At 42.9% G+C, this 24,389-nt stretch overlaps 1 protein-coding gene across 1 annotated transcript in view; it reads left to right on the forward strand.

Moving 5' to 3' along the window:
- Window positions 1-23,300, forward strand: part of LOC128705929 (protein O-linked-mannose beta-1,2-N-acetylglucosaminyltransferase 1-like) — a 61,084-nt gene extending 37,784 nt beyond the window's left edge. Inside the window, exons 5-8 of the mRNA XM_070088115.1 lie at window positions 1,587-1,701; window positions 4,100-4,171; window positions 4,632-4,741; window positions 21,739-23,300. Of these exons, the coding sequence (XP_069944216.1) occupies window positions 1,587-1,701; window positions 4,100-4,171; window positions 4,632-4,741; window positions 21,739-21,895 (454 nt within the window). The 3' untranslated portion in view covers window positions 21,896-23,300. The remainder of the gene's footprint in view (window positions 1-1,586; window positions 1,702-4,099; window positions 4,172-4,631; window positions 4,742-21,738) is intronic.
- The last annotated feature ends 1,089 nt before the right edge of the window (window positions 23,301-24,389 follow it).

Here is a 24,389-nt window from a genome sequence, read left to right on the forward strand (position 1 = left end):
AACACCTATCGCCAGTGATTGTAGCATCTACCATTATTGATTGTAGCATCTACCACCAGTGATTGCAACATGTATCACCAGTGATTGTAGCACCTTCCACCAGTGATTGTAGCATCTACCACCAGTGATTGTAAAATTTACCACCAGTGATTGTAGCGCCTACCACCAGAGACTGTATCATTTACCACCCATGATTGTAGCACCTACCATCAGTGATTGTAGCGCCTACCACCTGTGATTGCATCTGCCACTAGTGATTGTAGGTCTATCATTAATGATTGTAGCATCTGCCACAAGTGATTGTTACATCTACAACCAGTGATTGTAACAACTACCACCAGTGATTGTAACACCTGCCACCAGTAACTGTAGCACCTACCGTCAGTGATTGTAGCATCTACCATCAGTGATTGTAGCGCTTACCACCAGTGATTGTAGCATATGCCACCAGTGATTGTAGGCTTTCCACCAATGATTGTTGCATCTACTATCAGTGATTTTAGCATCTACCACCAGTGATTGTAGCACCTACCGCCAGTGATTGTAGCATCTACCACCAATGATTGTAGCATCTACCACCAGTGATTGTAGCATTTAGCACCAGTGATTGTAGCGCCTACCACCAGTGATTGTAGCATCTACCACCCATGATTGTAGCATCCACCATCAGTGATTGTAGCGCCTATCACCAGTGATTGCAGCATCTGCCACTAGTGATTGTAGGCCTACCACGAATGAATGTAGCATCTGCCGCAAGTGATTGTAGGCCTACCACCAATGTTTGGAGCACCTTCCACCAGTGATTGTAGCATCTATCACCAGTGATTGAAGCACCTACCACCAGTGATTTTAGCGCCTACCACCAATGATTGTAGTAGCTACCACCAGTGATTATAGCACCTACCGCCAGTGATTGTAGCATCTACCATCAGTGATTGTAGCACATGCCACGAGTGATTGTAGGCTTTCCACCAATGATTGTAACATCTACTACCAGTGATTGTAGCACCTACCACCAGTGATTGTAGCATCTACTATTAGAGATTGTAGCATCTACTATCAGTGATTATAGCATCTACCACCAGTGATTGTAGCACCTACCGCCAGCGATTGTAGCATCTACCACCAATGATTGTAGCATCTACCACCAGTGATTGTAGCATTTACCACCAGTGATTGTAGCGCCTACCACCAGTGATTGTAGCATCTACCACCCATGATTGTAGCATCTACCATCAGTGATTGTAGCGCCTACCACCAGTGATTGTAACTCTTGCCACCTGTGATTCTAGCACTTTTAACCAGTGATTGTAGCATCTTCCACCAGTGATTGTAACACTACCAGTGTGTGTGTGTGTGTGTGTGTGTGTGTGTGTGTGTGTGTGTGTGTGTGTGTGTGTGTGTGTGTGTGTGTGTGTGTGTGTGTTCGTCTGTCTGTCTGCACTTACCTATATATGGTTGCATGGGTTGAGTCTCATCTCCTGGCACCCACCCTTCAGCTGGCTGCTATTAGCTATACACTCTCCTGTTTTCGTGAGCACTATCATACTTCTTCTTAAAGCTGTGTATGGATCAATGTGTTTCAGGCTGACGCAGGAAGAGTACGAGGAGGACTTGTATCAGGTCCTGGAGGACGACCCCATCATCCTCCACTCTTACCTCCACCCCTGCCACCCCAGCTACCTGCCCAGGAACCTCACGGTCAGTGCTACCAACCAACTTTCACTCTTACTGGACGGAGGATCTAGCCTTCGATCCTGATAATTTACTCGAACAGGTTTAACGCTCTGTAGTGAATAAAAGAAAATAACATTAATAAAATAAAAGTAATTAAAATAAGTTGTTTTGACAAGAGGTGTAAAATTTCGTCTATAAAGTGTCAGAGTAAAGCTGTCTAATATCTAACTTCATTGTCACAGTGGTGCCACTGAGGCAACCATTATTGTCACAGTGGTGCCACTGAGGCAACCATTATTGTCACAGTGCTGTCACTGAGGCAACCATTATTGTCACAGTGCTGTCACTGAGGCAACCATTGTCACAGTGGTGCCACTGTAGCAACCATTATTGTCACAGTGCTGTCACTGAGGCAACCATTATTGTCACAGTGGTGTCACTGAGGCAACCATTATTGTCACAGTGCTGTCACTGAGGCAACCATTATTGTCACAGTGCTGTTACTGAAGCAACCATTATTGTCACAGTGGTGTCACTGAGGCAACCATTATTGTCACAGTGGTGCCACTGAGGCAACCATTATTGTCACAGTGGTGCCACTGAGGCAACCATTATTGTCACAGTGGTGCCACTGAGGCAACCATTATTGTCACAGTGGTGTCACTGAGGCAACCATTATTGTCACAGTGGTGTCACTGAGGCAACCATTATTGTCACAGTGGTGTCACTGAGGCAACCATTATTGTCACAGTGGTGTCACTGAGGCAACCATTATTGTCACAGTGGTGTCACTGAGGCAACCATTATTGTCACAGTGGTGTCACTGAGGGAACCATTATTGTCACAGTGGTGTCACTGAGGCAACCATTATTGTCACAGTGCTGTTACTGAAGCAACCATTATTGTCACAGTGGTGTCACTGAGGCAACCATTATTGTTACAGTGCTGCCACTGAGGCAACCATTATTGTCACAGTGGTGTCACTGAGGCAACCATTATTGTCACAGTGCTGTTACTGAAGCAACCATTATTATCACAGTGGTGTCACTGAGACAACCATTATTGTCACAGTGGTGCCACTGAGGCAACCATTATTGTCACAGTGGTGTCACTGAGGCAACCATTATTGTTACAGTGCTGCCACTGAGGCAACCATTATTGTCACAGTGGTGTCACTGAGACAACCATTATTGTCACAGTGCTGCCACTGAGGCAACCATTATTGTCACAGTGCTGTTACTGAAGCAACCATTATTGTCACAGTGGTGTCACTGAGACAACCATTATTGTCACAGTGGTGCCACTGAGGCAACCATTATTGTCACAGTGCTGCCACTGAGGCAACCATTATTGTCACAGTGGTGTCACTGAGACAACCATTATTGTCACAGTGCTGCCACTGAGACAACCATTATTGTCACAGTGCTGCCACTGAGGCAACCATTATTGTCACAGTGGTGTCACTGAGGCAACCATTATTGTCACAGTGGTGTCACTGACGCAACCATTATTGTCACAGTGGTGTCACTGAGGCAACCATTATTGTCACAGTGGTGTCACTGAGGCAACCATTATTGTCACAGTGCTGCCACTGAGGCAACCATTATTGTCACAGTGGTGTCACTGAGGCAACCATTATTGTCACAGTGGTGTCACTGAGACAACCATTATTGTCACAGTGGTGTCACTGAGGCAACCATTATTGTCACAGTGGTGTCACTGAGGCAACCATTATTGTCACAGTGGTGTCACTGAGGCAACCATTATTGTCACAGTGGTGTCACTGAGGCAACCATTATTGTCACAGTGGTGTCACTGAGGCAACCATTATTGTCACAGTGGTGTCACTGAGGCAACCATTATTGTCACAGTGGTGTCACTGAGGCAACCATTATTGTCACAGTGGTGTCACTGAGGCAACTATTATTGTCACAGTGGTGTCACTGAGGCAACCATTATACACTTATAAAGTGACCATTAAAACTAATGGAATCCATTAGCATTAATGTAAAAGTTATTACAATGATGGACGGGAGTTGTGGTTTACACAAACTGTTCGTGTTGGGGCAAAGTCAAGTTCAGATTTGAATTCAGCCGCAGAAAACTAGTTAGAAACTTATGTTTTTAAACGTGAACTGAAACTTTTAATGACATAAGAACATAAGAAAGGAGGAACACTGCAGGAGGCCTACTGGTCCATACTTGGCACATCCTTGTCAAACCCAGTAACAGATATTCGCACAACCCATTATTAATGCTACCCAAGGAACAAGCTCTGTCAACCCTCTCAACACATGTGTAAGTCCCACTCAGATCTAATCCCTCCTACTCATGTATTTTAATAACCAGTGTAATCAGCGTATGTAAAGTAGTATACTGACTGTGTTAAGTAAACTTGTGTTGACTGAGTGTTGTGTCACAGGAACGACCAGTTGTTGTGTTCATCGAGATGACGGCTCCTGGAGACTACTACGCTTGGCAGCTGCTGGCTCGGGTCAGTATTCAACCTGCCACCACAGTGTCTTCCATGTATCATACTGATAGTGAGGAGCGGGTGTCTCCTAGTGGTAGTTGTGGCAGATAGTGAGGAGTGGGTGTCTGCTAGTGGTAGTTGTGGCAGATAGTGAGGAGTGGGTGTCTGCTAGTGGTAGTTGTGGCAGATAGTGAGGAGCTTGTGTTGCCTGATAGTAACAATAACAAACAATAACAGTTGTGTTTCTAAAAGTACCGACCCACCGAACTGTGTTGGGTATTTATGAACTTTGTTATGTTTACCGCCTTGTACTTTCCCTGTTCTATTTATATAAGTGAGTTTATAAAAGCGTTTAAGGGAGTGATTGAAACCCAGCTCTTCCATGGCACTAACAACCTCCTTGACCTACATAATACCGCTCTTAATAAAATAACTAACATAAACCTGCTTTTCAACCCTGTAAACCTTGTTTCTCTGGCAGTGTCTCGGACTGTGGGACCTGGACACTCGGAGTCATCACCGAGGACTCTTCAGGTTCTTCTTCTATCAGACAGAAGTGCTGGTCATCGGTTATCCCTTCAGTGACTACAGGTGAGTGGGTGTTGAAGTGTGATGACGACAGGTATGTGCAGAGAAGACACAATAAGCTTTTACTGGGACTACGTTGAGCTTCATGACTTGGTAAAGCTCTTAGGATGCTTTCCAAATTTCAAAATCACATTTCTTTGGTTAAAATTAAAACATGAGTGATCATATCAGAAAGACTTTCACAAAGCTGTTGGGATCGGTGCAAGGGCAAGCTCGCCTGGTGAAGGGCGGCAGCGGCGTCACTGACGGGGGACAGGAGATGCATCTACCTTACCACCAGCTGACACACCTCCTCAGGAAGAACCCATACTTGGTTCACCTCGTCAGTCTGCAGGACCTTCAAGCCATCGTCCTGCTGTTGCAGTCATAGACAGCTGCCTGGGCTGAGCTGGGGCCGGTTCTGGCCACAGTGCTGGAGTTAGACGCTGACAGGGCGCTGTGGTTCAGTCTGCGGGACGCTCAGTTTCTGGCTCACCGTGCCGCTGTCTCGCTAAAAATGGAGCACTCAGCCAGCCTGCATGTGGATCTCATCTTCCTGAAGATATTCGTCCTCTTTCCGACGCTGGACGAGATGGAAGTGGTGCTCAACACCACCACCATGTTGATCAAGCAAGCGCAGCAGCAGGGTTGGGCGAAGCTAGTGGATTCAGTGTGCAGCTGTCTACAGCTGCTGCACCACTGGCATGTATCGCTGTCCAAGGAAGTAGCCAAATGGCCACAGACTCTCGTGAAGTGGTGTCACCATATAAGTCAGTCTTCAGCAGGTTTTCCCGTGTTGGAGAAGACGCTGGTCTTGGTGCAGGATTTCTTGCTTCAAGCGACCCCCATGGATGCTGGCCCGTGGCTCCTCTTACTGCTGGATGTGTTTCGCAGCGTCTGCTCTGCTTGGACTCAGCCAGCCTACACCGCTCAGCTAGTGAGTCTCTCCGCCGTTACTTCCCGCCTCATTACCATCCTTCACAGCTTTCCCACCGAAATAAACTCAGAATTCCGCAAGTCATTTTTGGAGCAGCTGATGCCGCTGGTGGATGATGGTGACACATGCCTGCCTGGGAACACTCTGGTGAAGGTGACCCAGTGTGTCTGTTGGCTACTCTCGCAGGCAGATCCTCCACAGATGTTGTGGGTGATAAATACTTTCTCTACTCCCCATAAAATAATGCGAGAGATAGACCAAGCGCACGATGACTGCTTCCAGAGGTGCCCTGGGGTGGAGGTGAAGGCGACCATCGTAACTGAGCTCCTGCAGGTACTGAATCACTTCACTCTCGCTGTCTTCATGCAGACGGTGCGTATGTTGTCTTACAGGTCGGAGGTGCCTCATCTGGGAATCGTCTGCCGCTGGTTTTGCGAGGCCATCTCCAGTGGCCTCACCTTCGACGCTTCAAATTACTTTGCGACGGGTGAGGACGGTAAAGTAACATCCTTCCTGGAGCACCTCGTACAGAAATTCCAGCGCCGAAGTGACATACTGTACCTTCAAGTGCTTACCTACACCTTAATGAACGATGAGAGCAGCAGGAACTACATGAGAGAGAGCAACACGTTCCTCGCTACTCTCAAGCTATCTAACATTACCTCGGCCATCACCAGAGGCGCAGCTGTTCTTCTGGCCTTCCTCCTCGCCTCCCGCGACGCCTTCTGCACGTTCATAGCGGACTGTGACAGAGATGAAGTTACGCATGACGTCTACCTGTGGGTGACAGAGGCCCCGGTGGGCATGGATCGTAAGTTCGTCGAGGTGTTGAGGTCGGCAGCAAAGGAGGTCTTGCTTCTCCTGGGCGACACCTGCGTCCTCACCCCCTTTGACGTCATTCCCCTTTGACATCCACAACACTAGCGGCACTTTTTTTCATAACTGCAATGGAGGGGAAGCCGAGGCGTTAGTGAAGGTCTCTTGATCCAAGGAATTGGAGATATCCCTCCCTTCCTCTGATCAAACCCCATTGCCTCCCGTTCCCCCTATGGGCTATAATGATCCCCTACGGGTTTAGAGCTTCACCCGAACGTAAAAAAATCCACCCCGCGATGCACTGCATTGCCCCAGCCTGGTGACCGCACTGCGCTGTGTCGCCCTGGCCTGGTGACCGCACTGCGCTGCGTCGCCTCACAATTCACCCACTAAACAGCAATTGCAAATCTAGCGATGTTTAGTTCAATCTTGAACAATTATCACTTCAGGATGGTTCCAAACATCGCTGCATTTTCAATACCAACTTGAGAGTTATATATATATATATATATATATATATATATATATATATATATATATATATATATATATATATATATATATATATATATAAAGAGGTTTGGTAATAAGTAATACATATTTTATGAAAAAGAGGATAAATAAATATACAAGGTATGATGTAGCACGTAAAGAAAGTAGTTTGTTAGATTATGTATAGGTGGATAAAAGGTTGATGGGTAGGCTCCAGGATGTACACGTTTATTGAGGGGCAACTGATATATCGGATCATTATTTAGTTGTAGATACAGTTACAGTAAGAGGTAGATGGGACAAGAGGAAAATGGCAACAACAAGTAAGAGAGAGGTGAAAGTGTATAAACTATGGGAAGAAGAAGTTCGGGTGAGATATAAGCAACTGTTGGCAGAAAGGTGGGCTAGTACAAGTATAAGTAGTGGGGGGTTGAAGAGGGTTGGAATAGTTTTAAAAATGCAGTATTAGAATGTGGGGCAAAAGTTTGTGGCTATAGGAGGGTGGGTGCAGGAGGAAAGAGGAGTGATTGGTGGAATGATGAAGTAAAGGGTGTGATAAAAGAGAAAAAGGTAGGTTATGAGAGGTTTCTACAAAGCAGAAGTGTTATAAGAAGAGCAGAGTATATGGAGAGTAAAAGAAAGGTGAAGAGAGCGGTGAGAGAGTGTAAAAGGAGAGCAGATGATAGAGTGGGAGAGGCACTGTCAAAAAAATTTAATGAAAATATGAAAAAAAATTGGAGTTGAACAAGTTAAGAAAGCCTAGGGAACGAATGGATTTGTCAGTTAAAAACAGAGTAGAGGAGTTAGTAGATGGGGAGAGGGAGGTATTGGGTAGATGGCGAGAATATTTTGAGGAACTTTTAAATGTCGACGAAGAAAGGGAGGGGGTAACTTCATGCACTGGTCAGGGAGGTATACCGTCTTTTAGGAGTGAAGAAGAGAAGGATGTGAGTGTGGGGGAGGTGCGTGAGGCATTACGTAGAAAGAAAGGGGGTAAAGCAGTTGGAACTGACGGGATCATGACAGAAATGTTAAAAGCGGGGGAAGGGGGATATAGTGCTAAAGTGGTTGGTACTTATGTTTAATAAATGTATGAAAGAGGGGAAGGTACCTAGGGATTGGCAGAGAGCATGTATAGTTTCTTTATATGAAGGGAAGGGGGACAAAAGAGATTGTAAAAATTACAGAGAAATTAGTTTACTGAGTATACCAGGAAAAGTGTACGGTAGGGTTATTATTGAATGAATTAGAGGTAAGACAGAATGTAGGATTGCGGATGAGCAAGGAGGTTTCAGAGTGGGTAGGGGATGTGTAGATCAAGTGTTTACATTGAAGCATATATGTGAACAGTATTTAGATAAAGGTAGGGAAGTTTTTATTGCATTTATGGATTTAGAAAAGGCATATGATAGAGTGGATAGGTGAGCAATGTGGCAGATGTTGCAAGTGTATTGAATAGGTAGTAAGTTACTAAATGCTGTAAAGAGTTATTATGAGGATAGTGAGGCTCAGCTAGGGTGTGTAGAAGAGAGGGAGACTATTTCCCGGTAAAGGTGGGTCTTAGACAGGGATGTGTAATGTCACCATGGTTGTGTAATATATTTATAGATGGGGTTGCAAAAGAAGTAAATGCTAGGGTGTTGGGGAGAGGGGTGGGATTAAATTATGGGGAATCAAATACAAAATGGGAATTGACACAGTTACTTTTTACTGATGATACTGTGCTTATGGGAGATTCTAAAGAAAAATTGCAAAGGTTAGTGGACGAGTTTGGGAGAGTGTGTAAAGGTTGAAAGTTGAAAGTGAACATAGAAAAGAGTAAGGTGATGAGGGTATCAAATGATTTATATAAGGAAAAATTGGATATCAAATTGGAGAGGAGTATGGAAGAAGTGAATGTTTTCAGATTTTTGGGAGTTGATGTGTCAGTGGATGGATTTATGAAGGATGAGGTTAATCATAGAATTGATGAAGGAAAAAAGGTGAGTGGTGCATTGAGGTATATGTGGAGACAAAAAACATTATCTTTGGAGGCAAAGAAGGGAATGTATGAAAGTACAGTAGTACCAACACTCTTATATGGGTGTGAAGCTTGGGTTGTAAATGCTGCAGCAAGGAGACGGCAGGAGGCAGTGGAGATGTCCTGTCTAAGGGCAATGTGTGGTGTAAATACTATGCAGAAAATTCGGAGTACAGAAATTAGGAGAAGGTGTGGAGTTAATAAAAGTATTAGTCAGAGGGCTGAAGAGGGGTTGTTGAGGTGGTTTGGTCATTTAGAGAGAATGGATCAAAGTAGAATGACATGGAGAACGTATAAATCTGTAGGGAAAGGAAGGCGGGGTAGGGGTCGTCCTCGAAAAGGTTTGAGAGAGGGGGTAAAGGAGGTTTTGTGGGCGAGGGGCTTGGACTTCCAGCAAACGTGCGTGGGTGTGTTAGATAGGAGTGAATGGAGACGAATGGTATTTGGGACCTGACGAGCTGTTGGAGTGTGAGCAGGGTAATATTTAGTGAAGGGATTCAGGGAAACCGGTTATTTTTATATAGCCGGACCTGAGTCCTGGAAATGGGAAGTACAATGTCTGCACTTAAAGGAGGGGTTTGGGGTCTTTGCAGTTTGGAGGGATATGTTGTGTATCTTTATACGTATATACTTCTAAACTGTTGTATTCTGAGCACCTCTGCAAAAACAGTGATTATGTGTGAGTGTGGTGAAAGTGTTGAATGATGAAAGTATTTTCTTTTTGGGGATATATATATATATATATATATATATATATATATATATATATATATATATATATATATATATATATATATATATATATATATATATATATTGTGTGTGTGTGTGTGTGTGGTTCAGAAAAGGCAGAACTTGCGATCTTGGCTTAAATAGCAACGTTCATCTTGCCGTATACGACAAGCGAAATTTTGTGTATGCAATAATTTCGCCAAAATCATTCTGAACCTAACGAAAAAAATATATTTCACTGTGTTTGTTTAGTATTAAATTATTGTAAACAAATCTAAAATATATTTAGTTGGGTTAGGCTAAAATAAATTGTTCTTGTTATAATAAGGTTAGTTAAGTTTTATAAGATTCTTCTGGAGCAAAATTAAAAATTTTTACATTAACATTAATGAAAAAAATAAATCTTTGAACGTATAAGAGAAAATTTTAGAAAGCACTTAATTTTAAATGAGTTCTTGCTAATTGACCAGTTTTACATATTCGGCACGACATATATATATATATATATATATATATATATATATATATATAGATATATATATATATATATATATACATATATATATATATATATATATATATATACATATATATATATATACATATATATATACATATATATATATATATATATATACATATATATATATATACATATATATATACATATATATATACATATATATATATACATATATATATATATATATATATATATATACATATATATATATATATATATATACATATATATATATATACATATATATATATATATACATATATATATATATATATATATATATGTATATATATATATATATATATATATATATATATATATATATATATATATATATATATATATATATATATATATATATATATATATTATGATCGTCGGATGTTTTGTTAGACTTAGAGTCTCTGTATTACATGTCGACAGTTCACATGCAGGTTTCCGGCTGCACGTCACTTGTATAACCAAAATGTGATTACATCCACGATACAGTGTGTCCATGTTGGTGTTACTTGTGAGTGTACTGACGGTGGTGTTACTTGTGAGTGTACTGACGGTGGTGTTACTTGTGAGTGTACTGACGGTGGTGTTACTTGTGAGTGTACTGACGGTGGTGTTACTTGTAAGTGTACTGACGGTGGTGTTACTTGTGAGTGTACTGACGGTGGTGTTACTTGTGAGTGTACTGACGGTGGTGTTACTTGTAAGTGTACTGACGGTGGTGTTACTTGTGAGTGTACTGACGGTGGTGTTACTTGTGAGTGTACTGACGGTGGTGTTACTTGTAAGTGTACTGACGGTGGTGTTACTTGTGAGTGTACTGACGGTGGTGTTACTTGTGAGTGTACTGACGGTGGTGTTACTTGTAAGTGTACTGACGGTGGTGTTACTTGTGAGTGTACTGACGGTGGTGTTACTTGTAAGTGTACTGACGGTGGTGTTACTTGTAAGTGTACTGACGGTGGTGTTACTTGTGAGTGTACTGACGGTGGTGTTACTTGTGAGTGTACTGACGGTGGTGTTACTTGTAAGTGTACTGATGGTGGTGTTACTTGTAAGTGTACTGACGGTGGTGTTACTTGTGAGTGTACTGACGGTGGTGTTACTTGTGAGTGTACTGACGGTGGTGTTACTTGTAAGTGTACTGACGGTGGTGTTACTTGTGAGTGTACTGACGGTGGTGTTACTTGTGAGTGTACTGACGGTGGTGTTACTTGTGAATGTACTGATGGTGGTGTTACTTGTGAGTGAACTGATGGTGGTGTTACTTGTAAGTGTACTGACGGTGGTGTTACTTGTAAGTGTACTGACCGTGGTGTTACTTGTAAGTGTACTGACGGTGGTGTTACTTGTGAGTGAACTGATGGCGGTGTTACTTGTAAGTGTACTGACGGTGGTGTTACTTGTGAGTGTACTGACGGTGGTGTTACTTGTGAGTGTACTGACGGTGGTGTTATTTGTGAGTGTACTGATGGTGGTGTTACTTGTGAGTGTACTGACGGTTGTGTTACTTGTAAGTGTACTGACGGAGGTGTTACTTGTAAGTGTACTGACGGCTGTGTTACTTGTGAGTGTACTGGCAGTGGTGTTACTTGTAAGTGTACTGACGGTTGTGTTACTTGTGAGTGTACTGGCAGTGGTGTTACTTGTAAGTGTACTGACGGTTGTGTTACTTGTGAGTGTACTGGCAGTGGTGTTACTTGTAAGTGTACTGACGGAGGTGTTACTTGTAAGTGTACTGACGGTTGTGTTACTTGTAAGTGTACTGACGGAGGTGTTACTTGTAAGTGTACTGACGGTTGTGTTACTTGTGAGTGTACTGACGGTGGTGTTACTTGTGAGTGTACTGACGGTGGTGTTATTTGTGAGTGTACTGATGGTGGTGTTACTTGTAAGTGTACTGACGGAGGTGTTACTTGTAAGTGTACTGACGGTTGTCTTACTTGTGAGTGTACTGGCAGTGGTGTTACTTGTAAGTGTACTGACGGTTGTGTTACTTGTGAGTGTACTGGCAGTGGTGTTACTTGTAAGTGTACTGACGGTTGTGTTACTTGTGAGTGTACTGGCAGTGGTGTTACTTGTAAGTGTACTGACGGAGGTGTTACTTGTAAGTGTACTGACGGTTGTGTTACTTGTAAGTGTACTGACGGAGGTGTTACTTGTAAGTGTACTGACGGTTGTGTTACTTGTGAGTGTACTGGCAGTGGTGTTACTTGTAAGTGTACTGACGGTTGTGTTACTTGTGAGTGTACTGGCAGTGGTGTTACTTGTGAGTGTACTGGCAGTGGTGTTACTTGTAAGTGTACTGACGGTTGTGTTACTTGTGAGTGTACTGGCAGTGGTGTTACTTGTAAGTGTACTGACAGTGGTGTTACTTGTAAGTGTACTGACGGTGGTGTTACTTGTGAGTGTACTGACAGTGGTGTTACTTGTAAGCGTACTGATGGCGGTGTTACTTGTGAGTGTACTGACCGTGGTGTTACTTGTAAGTGTACTGATGGGGGTGTTATTTGTGAGTGTACTGACCGTGGTGTTACTTTTGAGTGTACTGATGGGGGTGTTACTTGTAAGTGTACTGACCGTGGTGTTACTTGTGAGTGTACTGATGGCGGTGTTACTTGTAAGTGTACTGACAGTGGTGTTACTTGTGAGTGTACTGATGGCGGTGTTACTTGTGAGTGTACTGATGGCGGTGTTACTTGTGAGTGTACTGATGGCGGTGTTACTTGTGAGTGTACTGACCGTGGTGTTACTTGTGAGTGTACTGATGGCGGTGTTACTTGTAAGTGTACTGACCGTGGTGTTACTTGTGAGTGTACTAATGGCGGTGTTACTTGTAAGTGTACTGACGGTGGTGTTACTTGTGAGTGTACTGACCGTGGTGTTACTTTTGAGTGTACTGATGGCGGTGTTACTTGTGAGTGTACTGACAGTGGTGTTACTTGTGAGTGTACTGATGGCGGTGTTACTTGTGAGTGATCTGACGATCGTGTTACTAGTGAGTGTACTGACGGAGGTGTTACTTGTGAGTGTACTGATAATTATGTTACTTGTGAGTGTGCCGACAGTGGTGTTACTTACGAGTGTACTGACAATAATGTTACTTGTGAGTGTGCCGACTGTGGTGTTACTTACTAGTGTTCTGACGGCTGTGCTGACTATGAGTGCACTCACGGTAGTGTTACTTGCGACTATACTCACGGCAGTGTTGTGAGTGTACTCACGGTAGTGTTACTTGCGAATGTACTCACGGCAGTGTTGTGAGTGTACTCACGGTAGTGTTACTTGCAGCTTTACTCACGATAGTGTTACTTGCGAGTTTACTTACGATAGTGTTACATGCGACTTTACTCACGATAGTGTTACTTGCAGCTTTACTCGCGATAGTGTTACTTGCGACTTTACTCGCGATAGTGTTACTTGCGACTTTATTCACGATAGTGTTACTTGCGACTTAACTCACGATAGTGTTACTTGCGACTTTATTCACGATAGTGTTACTTGCGACTTTACTCACGATAGTGTTACTTGCGACTTTACTCACGATAGTGTTACTTGCGACTTTACTCACGATAGTGTTACTTGCGACTTTACTCACTGTAGTGTTACTTGCGACTTTATTCACGATAGTGTTACGTGCGACTTTACTCACCGTAGTGTTACTTGCGACTTTATTCACGATAGTGTTACGTGCGACTTTACTCACCGTAGTGTTACTTGCGACTTTATTCACGATAGTGTTACGTGCGACTTTACTCACCGTTGTGTTACTTGCGACTTTACTCACCGTAGTGTTACTTGCGACTTTACTCACCGTGGTGTTACTTGCGACTTTACTCACGATAGTGTTACTTGCGACTTTACTTACGGTAGTGTTACTTGCTACTTTACTCACGGTAGTGTTACTTGCGAATTTTCTCACCGTAGTGTTACTTGCGACTTTACTCACGATAGTGTTACTTGCGACTTTACTCACCGTAGTGTTACTCGCGACTTTACTCGCGATAGTGTTTCTTGCGACTTTACTCACCGTAGTATTACTTGAGATTTTACTCACCGTAGTGTTACTTGCGACTTTACTCACCGTAGTGTTGCTTGCGACTTTACTCGCGATAGTGTTACTTGCGACTTTACTCACGATAGCGTTGCTTGTGACTTTACTCACGGTAGTGTTGCGACTTTACTCACCGTAGTGTTACTTGCGACTTTACTCACCGTAGTGTTACTTGCAACTTTACTCACTGTAGTGTTACTTGCGACTTTACTCACGGTAGTGTTACTTGCGACTTTACTCACCGTAGTGTTACTTGCAACTTTACTCACCGTAGTGTTACTTGCGACTTTACTCACCGTAGTGTTACTTGCGACTTTACTCACCGTAGTGTTACTTGCGACTTTACTCACCCTAGTGTTAGTTGCGAATTTACTCACCGTAGTGTTACTTGCGATTTTACTCACCATGGTGTTACTTGCGGCTTTACTCACGATAGTGTTACTTGCGACTTTACTCACGGTAGTGTTACTTGCGACTTTACTCACCGTAGTGTTACTTGCGACTTTACTCACGATAGTGTTACTTGCGACTTTACTCACCGTAGTGTTACTAGCGACTTTACTCACCCTAGTGTTACTTGCGACTTTACTCACGATAGTGTTACTTGCGACTTTACTCACGATAGTGTTACTTGGGACTTTACTCACCCTAGTGTTAGTTGCGAATTTACTCACCGTAGTGTTACTTGCGACTTTACTCACCGTGGTGTTACTTGCGACTTTACTCGCGATAGTGTTACTTGCGACGTTGCTCACGGTAGTGTTACTTGCGACTTTACTCACCGTAGTGTTACTTGCGACTTTACTCACGATAGTGTTACTTGCGACTTTACTCACCGTAGTGTTACTTGCGAGTTTACTCACCCTAGTGTTACTTGCGACTTTACTCACGATAGTGTTACTTGCGACTTTACTCACGATAGTATTACTCGCTACTTTACTCGCGATAGTGTTACTTGCGACTTTACTCGCGATAGTGTTACTTGCGACTTTACTCACGGTAGTGTTACTTGCGACTTTACTCACGGTAGTGTTACTTGCGACTTTACTCACCGTAGTGTTACTTGCGACTTTAATCACCCTAGTGTTAGTTGCGAATTTACTCACCGTAGTGTTACTTGCGACTTTACTCACCGTGGTGTTACTTGCGACTTTACTCGCGATAGTGTTACTTGCGACTTTACTCACGATAGTGTTACTTGCGACTTTACTCACGGTTGTGTTACTTGCGACTTTACTCACCGTAGTGTTACTTGCGACTATACTCACGATAGTGTTACTTGCGACTTTACTCACCGTAGTGTTACTTGCGACTTTACTCACCCTAGTGTTACTTGCGACTTTACTCACGATAGTGTTACTTGCGACTTTACTCACGATAGTGTTACTTGCGACTTTACTCACCCTAGTGTTAGTTGTGCATTTACTCACCGTAGTGTTACTTGCGACTTTACTCACCGTGGTGTTACTTGCGACTTTACTCGCGATAGTGTTACTTTCGACTTTACTCACGGTAGTGTTACTTGCGACTTTACTCACCGTAGTGTTACTTGCGACTTTACTCACGATAGTGTTACTTGCGACTTTACTCACCGTAGTGTTACTTGCGACTTTACTCACCCTAGTGTTACTTGCGACTTTACTCACGATAGTGTTACTTGCGACTTTACTCACGATAGTGTTACTCGCTACTTTACTCGCGATAGTGTTACTTGCGACTTTACTCGCGATAGTGTTACTTGCGACTTTACTCACGGTAGTGTTACTTGCGACTTTACTCACGGTAGTGTTACTTGCGACTTTACTCACCGTAGTGTTACTTGCGACTTTACTCACCGTAGTGTTACTTGCGACTTTACTCACGATAGTGTTACTTGCTACTTTACTCACGATAGTGTTACTCGCTACTTTACTCGCGATAGTGTTACTTGCGACTTTACTCACGATAGTGTTACTTGTGACTTTACTCACGATAGTGTTACTCGCTACTTTACTCGCGATAGTGTTACTTGCGACTTTACTCGCGATAGTGTTACTTGCGACTTTACTCACGGTAGTGTTACTTGCGACTTTACTCACGGTAGTGTTACTTGCGACTTTACTCACCATAGTGTTACTTGCGACTTTACTCACCGTAGTGTTACTTGCGACCTTACTCACGATAGTGTTACTTGCGACTTTACTCACGATAGTGTTACTCGCTACTTTACTCGAGATAGTGTTACTTGCGACTTTACTCACGATAGTGTTACTTGCGACTTTACTCACGATAGTGTTACTTGAGACTTTACTCACGGTAGTGTTACTTGCGACTTTACTCACCGTAGTGTTAGTTGTGACTTTACTCACGGTAGTGTTACTTGCGACTTTACTCACCGTAGTGTTCCTTGCGACTATACTCACCGTAGTGTTACTTGCAACTTTACTCACCGTAGTGTTAGTTGCGACTTTACTCACCGTAGTGTTACTTGCGACTTTACTCACCGTAGTGTTACTTGCGACTTTACTCACCGTTGTGTTACTTGCGACTTTACTCACCGTAGTGTTACTTGCAACTTTACTCACCGTAGTGTTAGTTGCGACTTTACTCACCGTAGTGTTACTTGCGACTTTACTCACCGTAGTGTTACTTGCGACTTTACTCACCGTAGTGTTACTTGCGACTTTACTCACCCTAGTGTTACTTGCGACTTTACTCACGATAGTGTTACTTGCGACTTTACTCACGATAGTGTTACTTGCGACTTTACTCACCCTAGTGTTAGTTGCGAATTTACTCACCATAGTGTTACTTGCGACTTTACTCACCGTGGTGTTACTTGCGACTTTACTCGCGATAGTGTTACTTGCGACTTTACTCACGATAGTGTTACTTGCGACTTTACTCACGGTAGTGTTACTTGCGACTTTACTCACCGTAGTGTTACTTGCGACTTTACTCACGATAGTGTTACTTGCGACTTTACTCACCGTAGTGTTACTTGCGACTTTACTCACCCTAGTGTTACTTGCGACTTTACTCACGATAGTGTTACTTGCGACTTTACTCACGATAGTGTTACTCGCTACTTTACTCGCGATAGTGTTACTTGCGACTTTACTCGCGATAGTGTTACTTGCGACTTTACTCACGGTAGTATTACTTGCGACTTTACTCACGGTAGTGTTACTTGCGACTTTACTCACCGTAGTGTTACTTGCGACTTTACTCACCGTAGTGTTACTTGCGACTTTACTCACGATAGTGTTACTTGCGACTTTACTCACGATAGTGTTACTCGCTACTTTACTCGCGATAGTGTTACTTGCGACTTTACTCACGATAGTGTTACTTGCGACTTTACTCACGATAGTGTTACTTGCGACTTTACTCACGGTAGTGTTACTTGCGACTTTACTCACCGTAGTGTTAGTTGTGACTTTACTCACGGTAGTGTTACTTGCGACTTTACTCACCGTAGTGTTCCTTGCGACTTTACTCACCGTAGTGTTACTTGCAACTTTACTCACCGTAGTGTTAGTTGCGACTTTACCCACCGTAGTGTTACTTGCGACTTTGCTCACCGTAGTGTTACTTGCGACTTTACTCACCGTGGTGTTATTTGCGACTTTATTCGCGATAGTGTTACTTGCGACTTTACTCACGATAGTGTTACTTGCGACTTTACTCACGGTAGTGTTACTTTCGACTTTACTCACCGTAGTGTTAATTGCGACTTTACTCACCGTAGTGTTACTTGCGACTTTACTCACGATAGTGTTACTTGCGACTTTACTCACGATAGTGTTACTTGCGACTTTACTCACGGTAGTGTTACTTGCGACTTTACTCTCCGTAGTGTTACTTGTGACTTTACTCACCGTAGTGTTACTTGCGACTTTACTCACCGTAGTGTTACTTGCGACTTTACTCACCGTAGTGTTACTTGCAACTTTACTCACTGTAGTGTTAGTTGCGACTTTACTCACCGTAGTGTTACTTGCGACTTTACTCACCGTAGTGTTACTTGCGACTTTACTCACCGTAGTGTTACTTGCAACTTTACTCACCGTAGTGTTACTTGCGACTTTACTCACCCTAGTGTTAGTTGCGAATTTACTCACCGTAGTGTTACTTGCGACTTTGCTCGCGATAGTGTTACTTGCGACTTTACTCACGATAGTGTTACTTGCGACTTTACTCACGGTAGTGTTACTTGCGACTTTACTCACCGTAGTGTTACTTGCGACGTTACTCACCGTAGTGTTACTTGCGACTTTACTCGCGATAGTGTTACTTGCGATTTTATTCACGATAGTGTTACTTGCGAATTTACTCACGATAGTGTTACTTGCGACTTTATTCACGATAGTGTTACTTGCGACTTTACTCACGATAGTGTCTTGCGACTTTATTCACGATAGTGTTACTTGCGACTTTACTCACCGTAGTGTTACTTGCAGCTTTACTCGCTATAGTGTTACTTGCGAATTTACTCGCGATAGTGTTACTTGCGAATTTATTCACGATAGTGTTAGTTGCGACTTTACTCTTTACTCACGATAGTGTTACTTGCGACTTTACTCACCGTAGTGTTACTTGCGACTTTACTCACCGTAGTGTTACTTGCGACTTTACTCACGATAGTGTTACTTGCGACTTTACTGACGATAGTGTTACTTGCGACTTTACTCACGATAGTGTTACTCGCTACTTTACTCGCGATAGTGTTACTTGCGACTTTACTCACGATAGTGTTACTTGCGACTTTACTCACGATAGTATTACTTGCGACTTTACTCACGGTAGTGTTACTTGCGACTTTACTCACCGTAGTGTTACTTGTGACTTTAGTCACCGTAGTGTTACTTGCGACTTTACTCACCGTAGTGTTACTTGCAACTTTACTCACCGTAGTGTTAGTTGCGACTTTACTCACCGTAGTGTTACTTGCGACTTTACTCATCGTGGTGTTACTTGCGACTTTACTCACCGTAGTGTTACTTGCGACTTTACTCACCGTAGTGTTACTTGCAACTTTACTCACCGTAGTGTTAGTTGCGACTTTACTCACCGTAGTGTTACTTGCGACTTTACTCACGGTAGTGTTACTTGCGACTTTACTCACCGTAGTGTTACTTGCGACTTTACTCACCGTAGTGTTAGTTGCGACTTTGCTCACCGTAGTGTTGCTTGCGACTTTACTCACCGTAGTGTTACTTGCGACTTTACTCACCGTAGTATTACTTGCGACTTTACTCGCCGTAGTGTTACTTGCGACTTTACTCACCGTAGTGTTACTTGCGACTTTAGTCACCGTAGTGTTACTTGCGACTTTACTCACGGTAGTGTTACTTGCGACTTTACTCACCGTAGTGTTACTTGCGACTTTACTCACTGTAGTGTTACTTGCGACTTTACTCACCCTAGTGTTAGTTGCAACTTTACTCACTGTAGTGTTACTTGCGACTTTACTCACCGTAGTTTTACTTGCGACTTTACTCACCGTAGTGTTACTTGCGACTTTACTCACCGTAGTGTTACTTGCGACTTCACTCACGGTAGTGTTACTTGCGACTTTACTCACCGTAGTGTTACTTGCGACTTTACTCACCGTAGTGTTACTTGCGACTTTACTCACGATAGTGTTACTTGCGACTTTACTCACGATAGTGTTACTTGCGACTTTACTCACGATAGTGTTACTCGCTACTTTACTCGCGATAGTGTTACTTGCGACTTTACTCACGATAGTGTTACTTGCGACTTTACTAACGATAGTGTTACTTGCGACTTTACTCACGGTAGTGTTACTTGCGACTTTACTCACCGTAGTGTTACTTGTGACTTTAGTCACCGTAGTGTTACTTGCGACTTTACTCACCGTAGTGTTACTTGCAACTTTACTCACCGTAGTGTTAGTTGCGACTTTACTCACCGTAGTGTTACTTGCGACTTTACTCACCGTGGTGTTACTTGCGACTTTACTCACCGTAGTGTTACTTGCAACTTTACTCACCGTAGTGTTAGTTGCGACTTTACTCACCGTAGTGTTGCTTGCGACTTTACTCACCGTAGTGTTACTTGCGACTTTACTCACCGTAGTGTTACTTGCGACTTTACTCACCGTAGTGTTACTTGCGACTTTACTCGCCGTAGTGTTACTTGCGACTTTACTCACGGTAGTGTTACTTGCGACTTTACTCACCGTAGTGTTACTTGCGACTTTACTGACTGTAGTGTTACTTGCGACTTTACTCACCCTAGTATTAGTTGCAACTTTACTCACGGTAGTGTTACTTGCGACTTTACTCACCGTAGTGTTACTTGCGACTTTACTCACCGTAGTGTTACTTGCGACTTAACTCACGGTAGTGTTACTTACGACTTTACTCACCGTAGTGTTACTTGCGACTTTACTCACTGTAGTGTTACTTGCGACTTTACTCACCCTAGTGTTAGTTGCAACTTTACTCACGGTATGTGTTACTTGTGACTTTACTCACCGTAGTGTTACTTGCGACTTTACTCGCCGTAGTATTACTTGCGACTTTACTCACCGTAGTGTTACTTGCGACTTTACTCACCGTAGTGTTACTTGCGACTTTACTCACCGTAGTGTTACTTGCGACTTTACTCACCGTAGTGTTACTTGCGACTTTACTCACCGTAGTGTTACTTGCGACTTTACTCACCGTAGTGTTACTTGCGACTTTATTAATTTCTAAGTAACAATATTATCAGGCTTAGTGACGGCCGTCTTGGTACCAAGCCAGACTAACCATGCTGGGTTATCCTGGCTTACATCCACCTAGTGTTCCACCATCATGTCTGGAACTATGTTATACCATAACTGTTAAGCCATCTGTAACCCAAGAAAGCCAGGGTGTTTATATGCACTGGGAGGCTTAGTGAATCTCCTGGGATGGAACCCGCAAAGGTCGACTAATTAAAGTACCTGCCTACTGTTAGGGGTACCTTAGGTACCTACTTACTGTTAGGAAGTAACTTAAGTACCTACTTACTGTTAATGGTAACTTAAATACTTACCTACTGTTAGGGGTAACTTTGGTACCTACCTACTGTTAGGGGTAACTTAAGTACCTACCCACTGTTAGCGTAAGGCAGGTACCTACTTACTGTTAGGGGTAACTTAAGTACCTATTACTGTTAGTGTTAACTTTACCTACTTACTGTTAGTGGTAGCTTAAGTACCTACTTACTGTTAGTGGTAACTTATATACCTACATACTGTTAGGGTTAACTTATATACCTGCCTACTGTTAGGAGTAACCTATATACCTACCTACTGTTAGGGGTAACTTAGGTACCTATCTACTGCTAGGGGACTCGCAAATGAATCCCACCTCGACCAGGATTGATCCTGGGTCCTTTTATTGCTCGTGAAACTATTACTATGTTTAATTTTTTTAAGATTTTTAATAATATTTTTCTTTGGTGATGCGCGCAGCTACCTGAAGCCTCCCGCAGCGCCGCTACTGGCAGTCAACGCCAGCGTGGAACTGACCGCCTTGGACCTCATACCTCTCACCCACCGCGCCCGCTTCAGGAGACCTGAACTGGAGCACCTCATTCCTTACCAGATCCTTCCTGTTGCTGTCCTCTGATCCCACGAGTGGCTCTCTGATCCCTCGTGTGGCTCTCTGATCCCACGTGTGGCTCTCTGATCCCTCGTGTGGCTCTCTGATCCCACGTGTGGCTCTCTGATCCCACGTGTGGCTGTCATCTGATCCCACGTGTGGCTGTCATCTGATCTCCCGTGTGAGCGATAATTAAGTTATGTTTATTCATTTTTCTTGACACAACACAAACACAACATTAACAAAGCTTAACTGTCAGTTAATTAATACACAGAACATACACCGAGAGGTGTGTCTCTCTTGGTGTAAATAAGCGATGTCTCTCAGTGTTAATACACTGTGTCTGTGTATATGCACCAAGAAGCGTGTCTGTATTTTTTATCAAGGGTATATCTGTGTATTTTTTATCAACTGTATATCTCTGTGTATATGTAGCAAAGACTAACTCAGTGTATATACGCAGAGAAGTGCCTCTCTTAGTGTATATACACATGTGTATCTCTTTGTATATACAATGGGACGGGTGTATAAACCAGTATATTTACATGGATGAGTCCTAGGTCCTGCCTGCGGTCACTGCTTGTGCTGGAAGCGCTGAAACCGCAGGGGGTCGCACGGCACCTGAGGGGGGTTTATTAATCAGGTTTTATCCAAGATATGGAAGGGCAGCTCCATTTCCTCGGAAAAAGATCCCTTCACCACCACACTTGTCTCTTGAGGGTTGGTCAATTTCAAGGCTCTCGGTGTGAGAGCATCATAACAATCACCACACAATAGACAATCACCACACAATAGACAATCACCACACAATACACAATCACCACACAATACACAATCACCACACAAACAATCACCACACAATAGACAATCACCACACAATAGACAATCACCACACAATAGACAATCACCACACAATACACAATCACCACACAATAGACAATCACCACACAATACACAATCACCACACAATAGACAATCACCACACAATACACAATCACCACACAATAAACAATCACCACACAATACACAATCACCACACAATAGACAATCACCACACAATACACAATCACCACACAATAAACAATCACCACACAATAGACAATCGCCACACAATAGACAATCACCACACAATAGACAATCACCACACAATAGACAATCACCACATAATAGACAATCACCACACAATAGACAATCACCACACAATAAACAATCACCACACAATAGACAATCACCTCACAATCACCTCACAATAGACAATCACCACACAATAGACAATCACCACACAATAGACAATCACCACACAAACAATCACCACACAATAAACAATCACTACATAATAGACAGTCACCACACAATAGACAATCACCACACAATAGACAATCACCACACAATAGACAATCACCACACAATAAACAATCACCACACAATAGACAATCACCACACAATAGACAATCACCACATAATAGACAATCACCACACAATAGACAATCACCACACAATAGACAATCACCACACAATAGACAATCACCACACAATAAACAATCACCACACAATAGACAATCACCACACAATAGACAATCACCACACAATAGACAATCACCACACAATAAACAATCACCACACAATAGACAATCACCACACAATAGACAATCACCACATAATAGACAATCACCACACAATAGACAATCACCACACAATAGACAATCACCACACAATAGACAATCACCACATAATAGACAATCACCACACAATAGACAATCACCACATAATAGACAATCACCACACAATAGACAATCACCACACAATAAACAATCACCACACAATAGACAATCACCACACAATCACCTCACAATAGACAATCACCACACAATAGACAATCACCACACAATAGACAATCACCACACAAACAATCACCACACAATAAACAATCACCACACAATAGACAATCACCACACAATAGACAATCACCACACAATAAACAATCACCAAACAGTGTGTTGGGTCATTATTTATGAGTTACTTTCCAGGCGGTGTGTCACCCCCTACAGGTTTAGCGCTTCCTCCTGAATAAACTAGTAACATTTCTTCAGTATAATCCAAGAAATTCGGTTTGTTACTCTTCTAGATTTTTTCCCGTTAATTGTGAATCTTTGTTAATAAAACTGAGCGCCGTTGTGACTGGAGATTTGTAGTGAGGTTTTAGTGTGTTCCTGCCATGAAACTGCCATGATGGCAGATACATGAAACTGCCATGATGGCAGATCCATGAAACTGCCCTGATGGCAGGTCCATGAAACTGCCATGATGGTAGGTACATGAAACTGTCATGATGGCAGGTCCATGAAACTGCCATGATGGCAGGTACATGAAACTGCCATGATGGCAGGTACATGAAACTGTCATGATGGCAGGTACATGAAACTGTCATGATGGCAAGTACATGAAACTGCCATGATGGCAGATCCATGAAACTGCCCTGATGGCAGGTCCATGAAACTGCCATGATGGCAGGTCCATGAAA

The sequence above is a fragment of the Cherax quadricarinatus genome, chromosome 23, assembly GCF_038502225.1.
Source record: "Cherax quadricarinatus isolate ZL_2023a chromosome 23, ASM3850222v1, whole genome shotgun sequence".
Taxonomy (NCBI): domain Eukaryota; kingdom Metazoa; phylum Arthropoda; class Malacostraca; order Decapoda; family Parastacidae; genus Cherax; species Cherax quadricarinatus.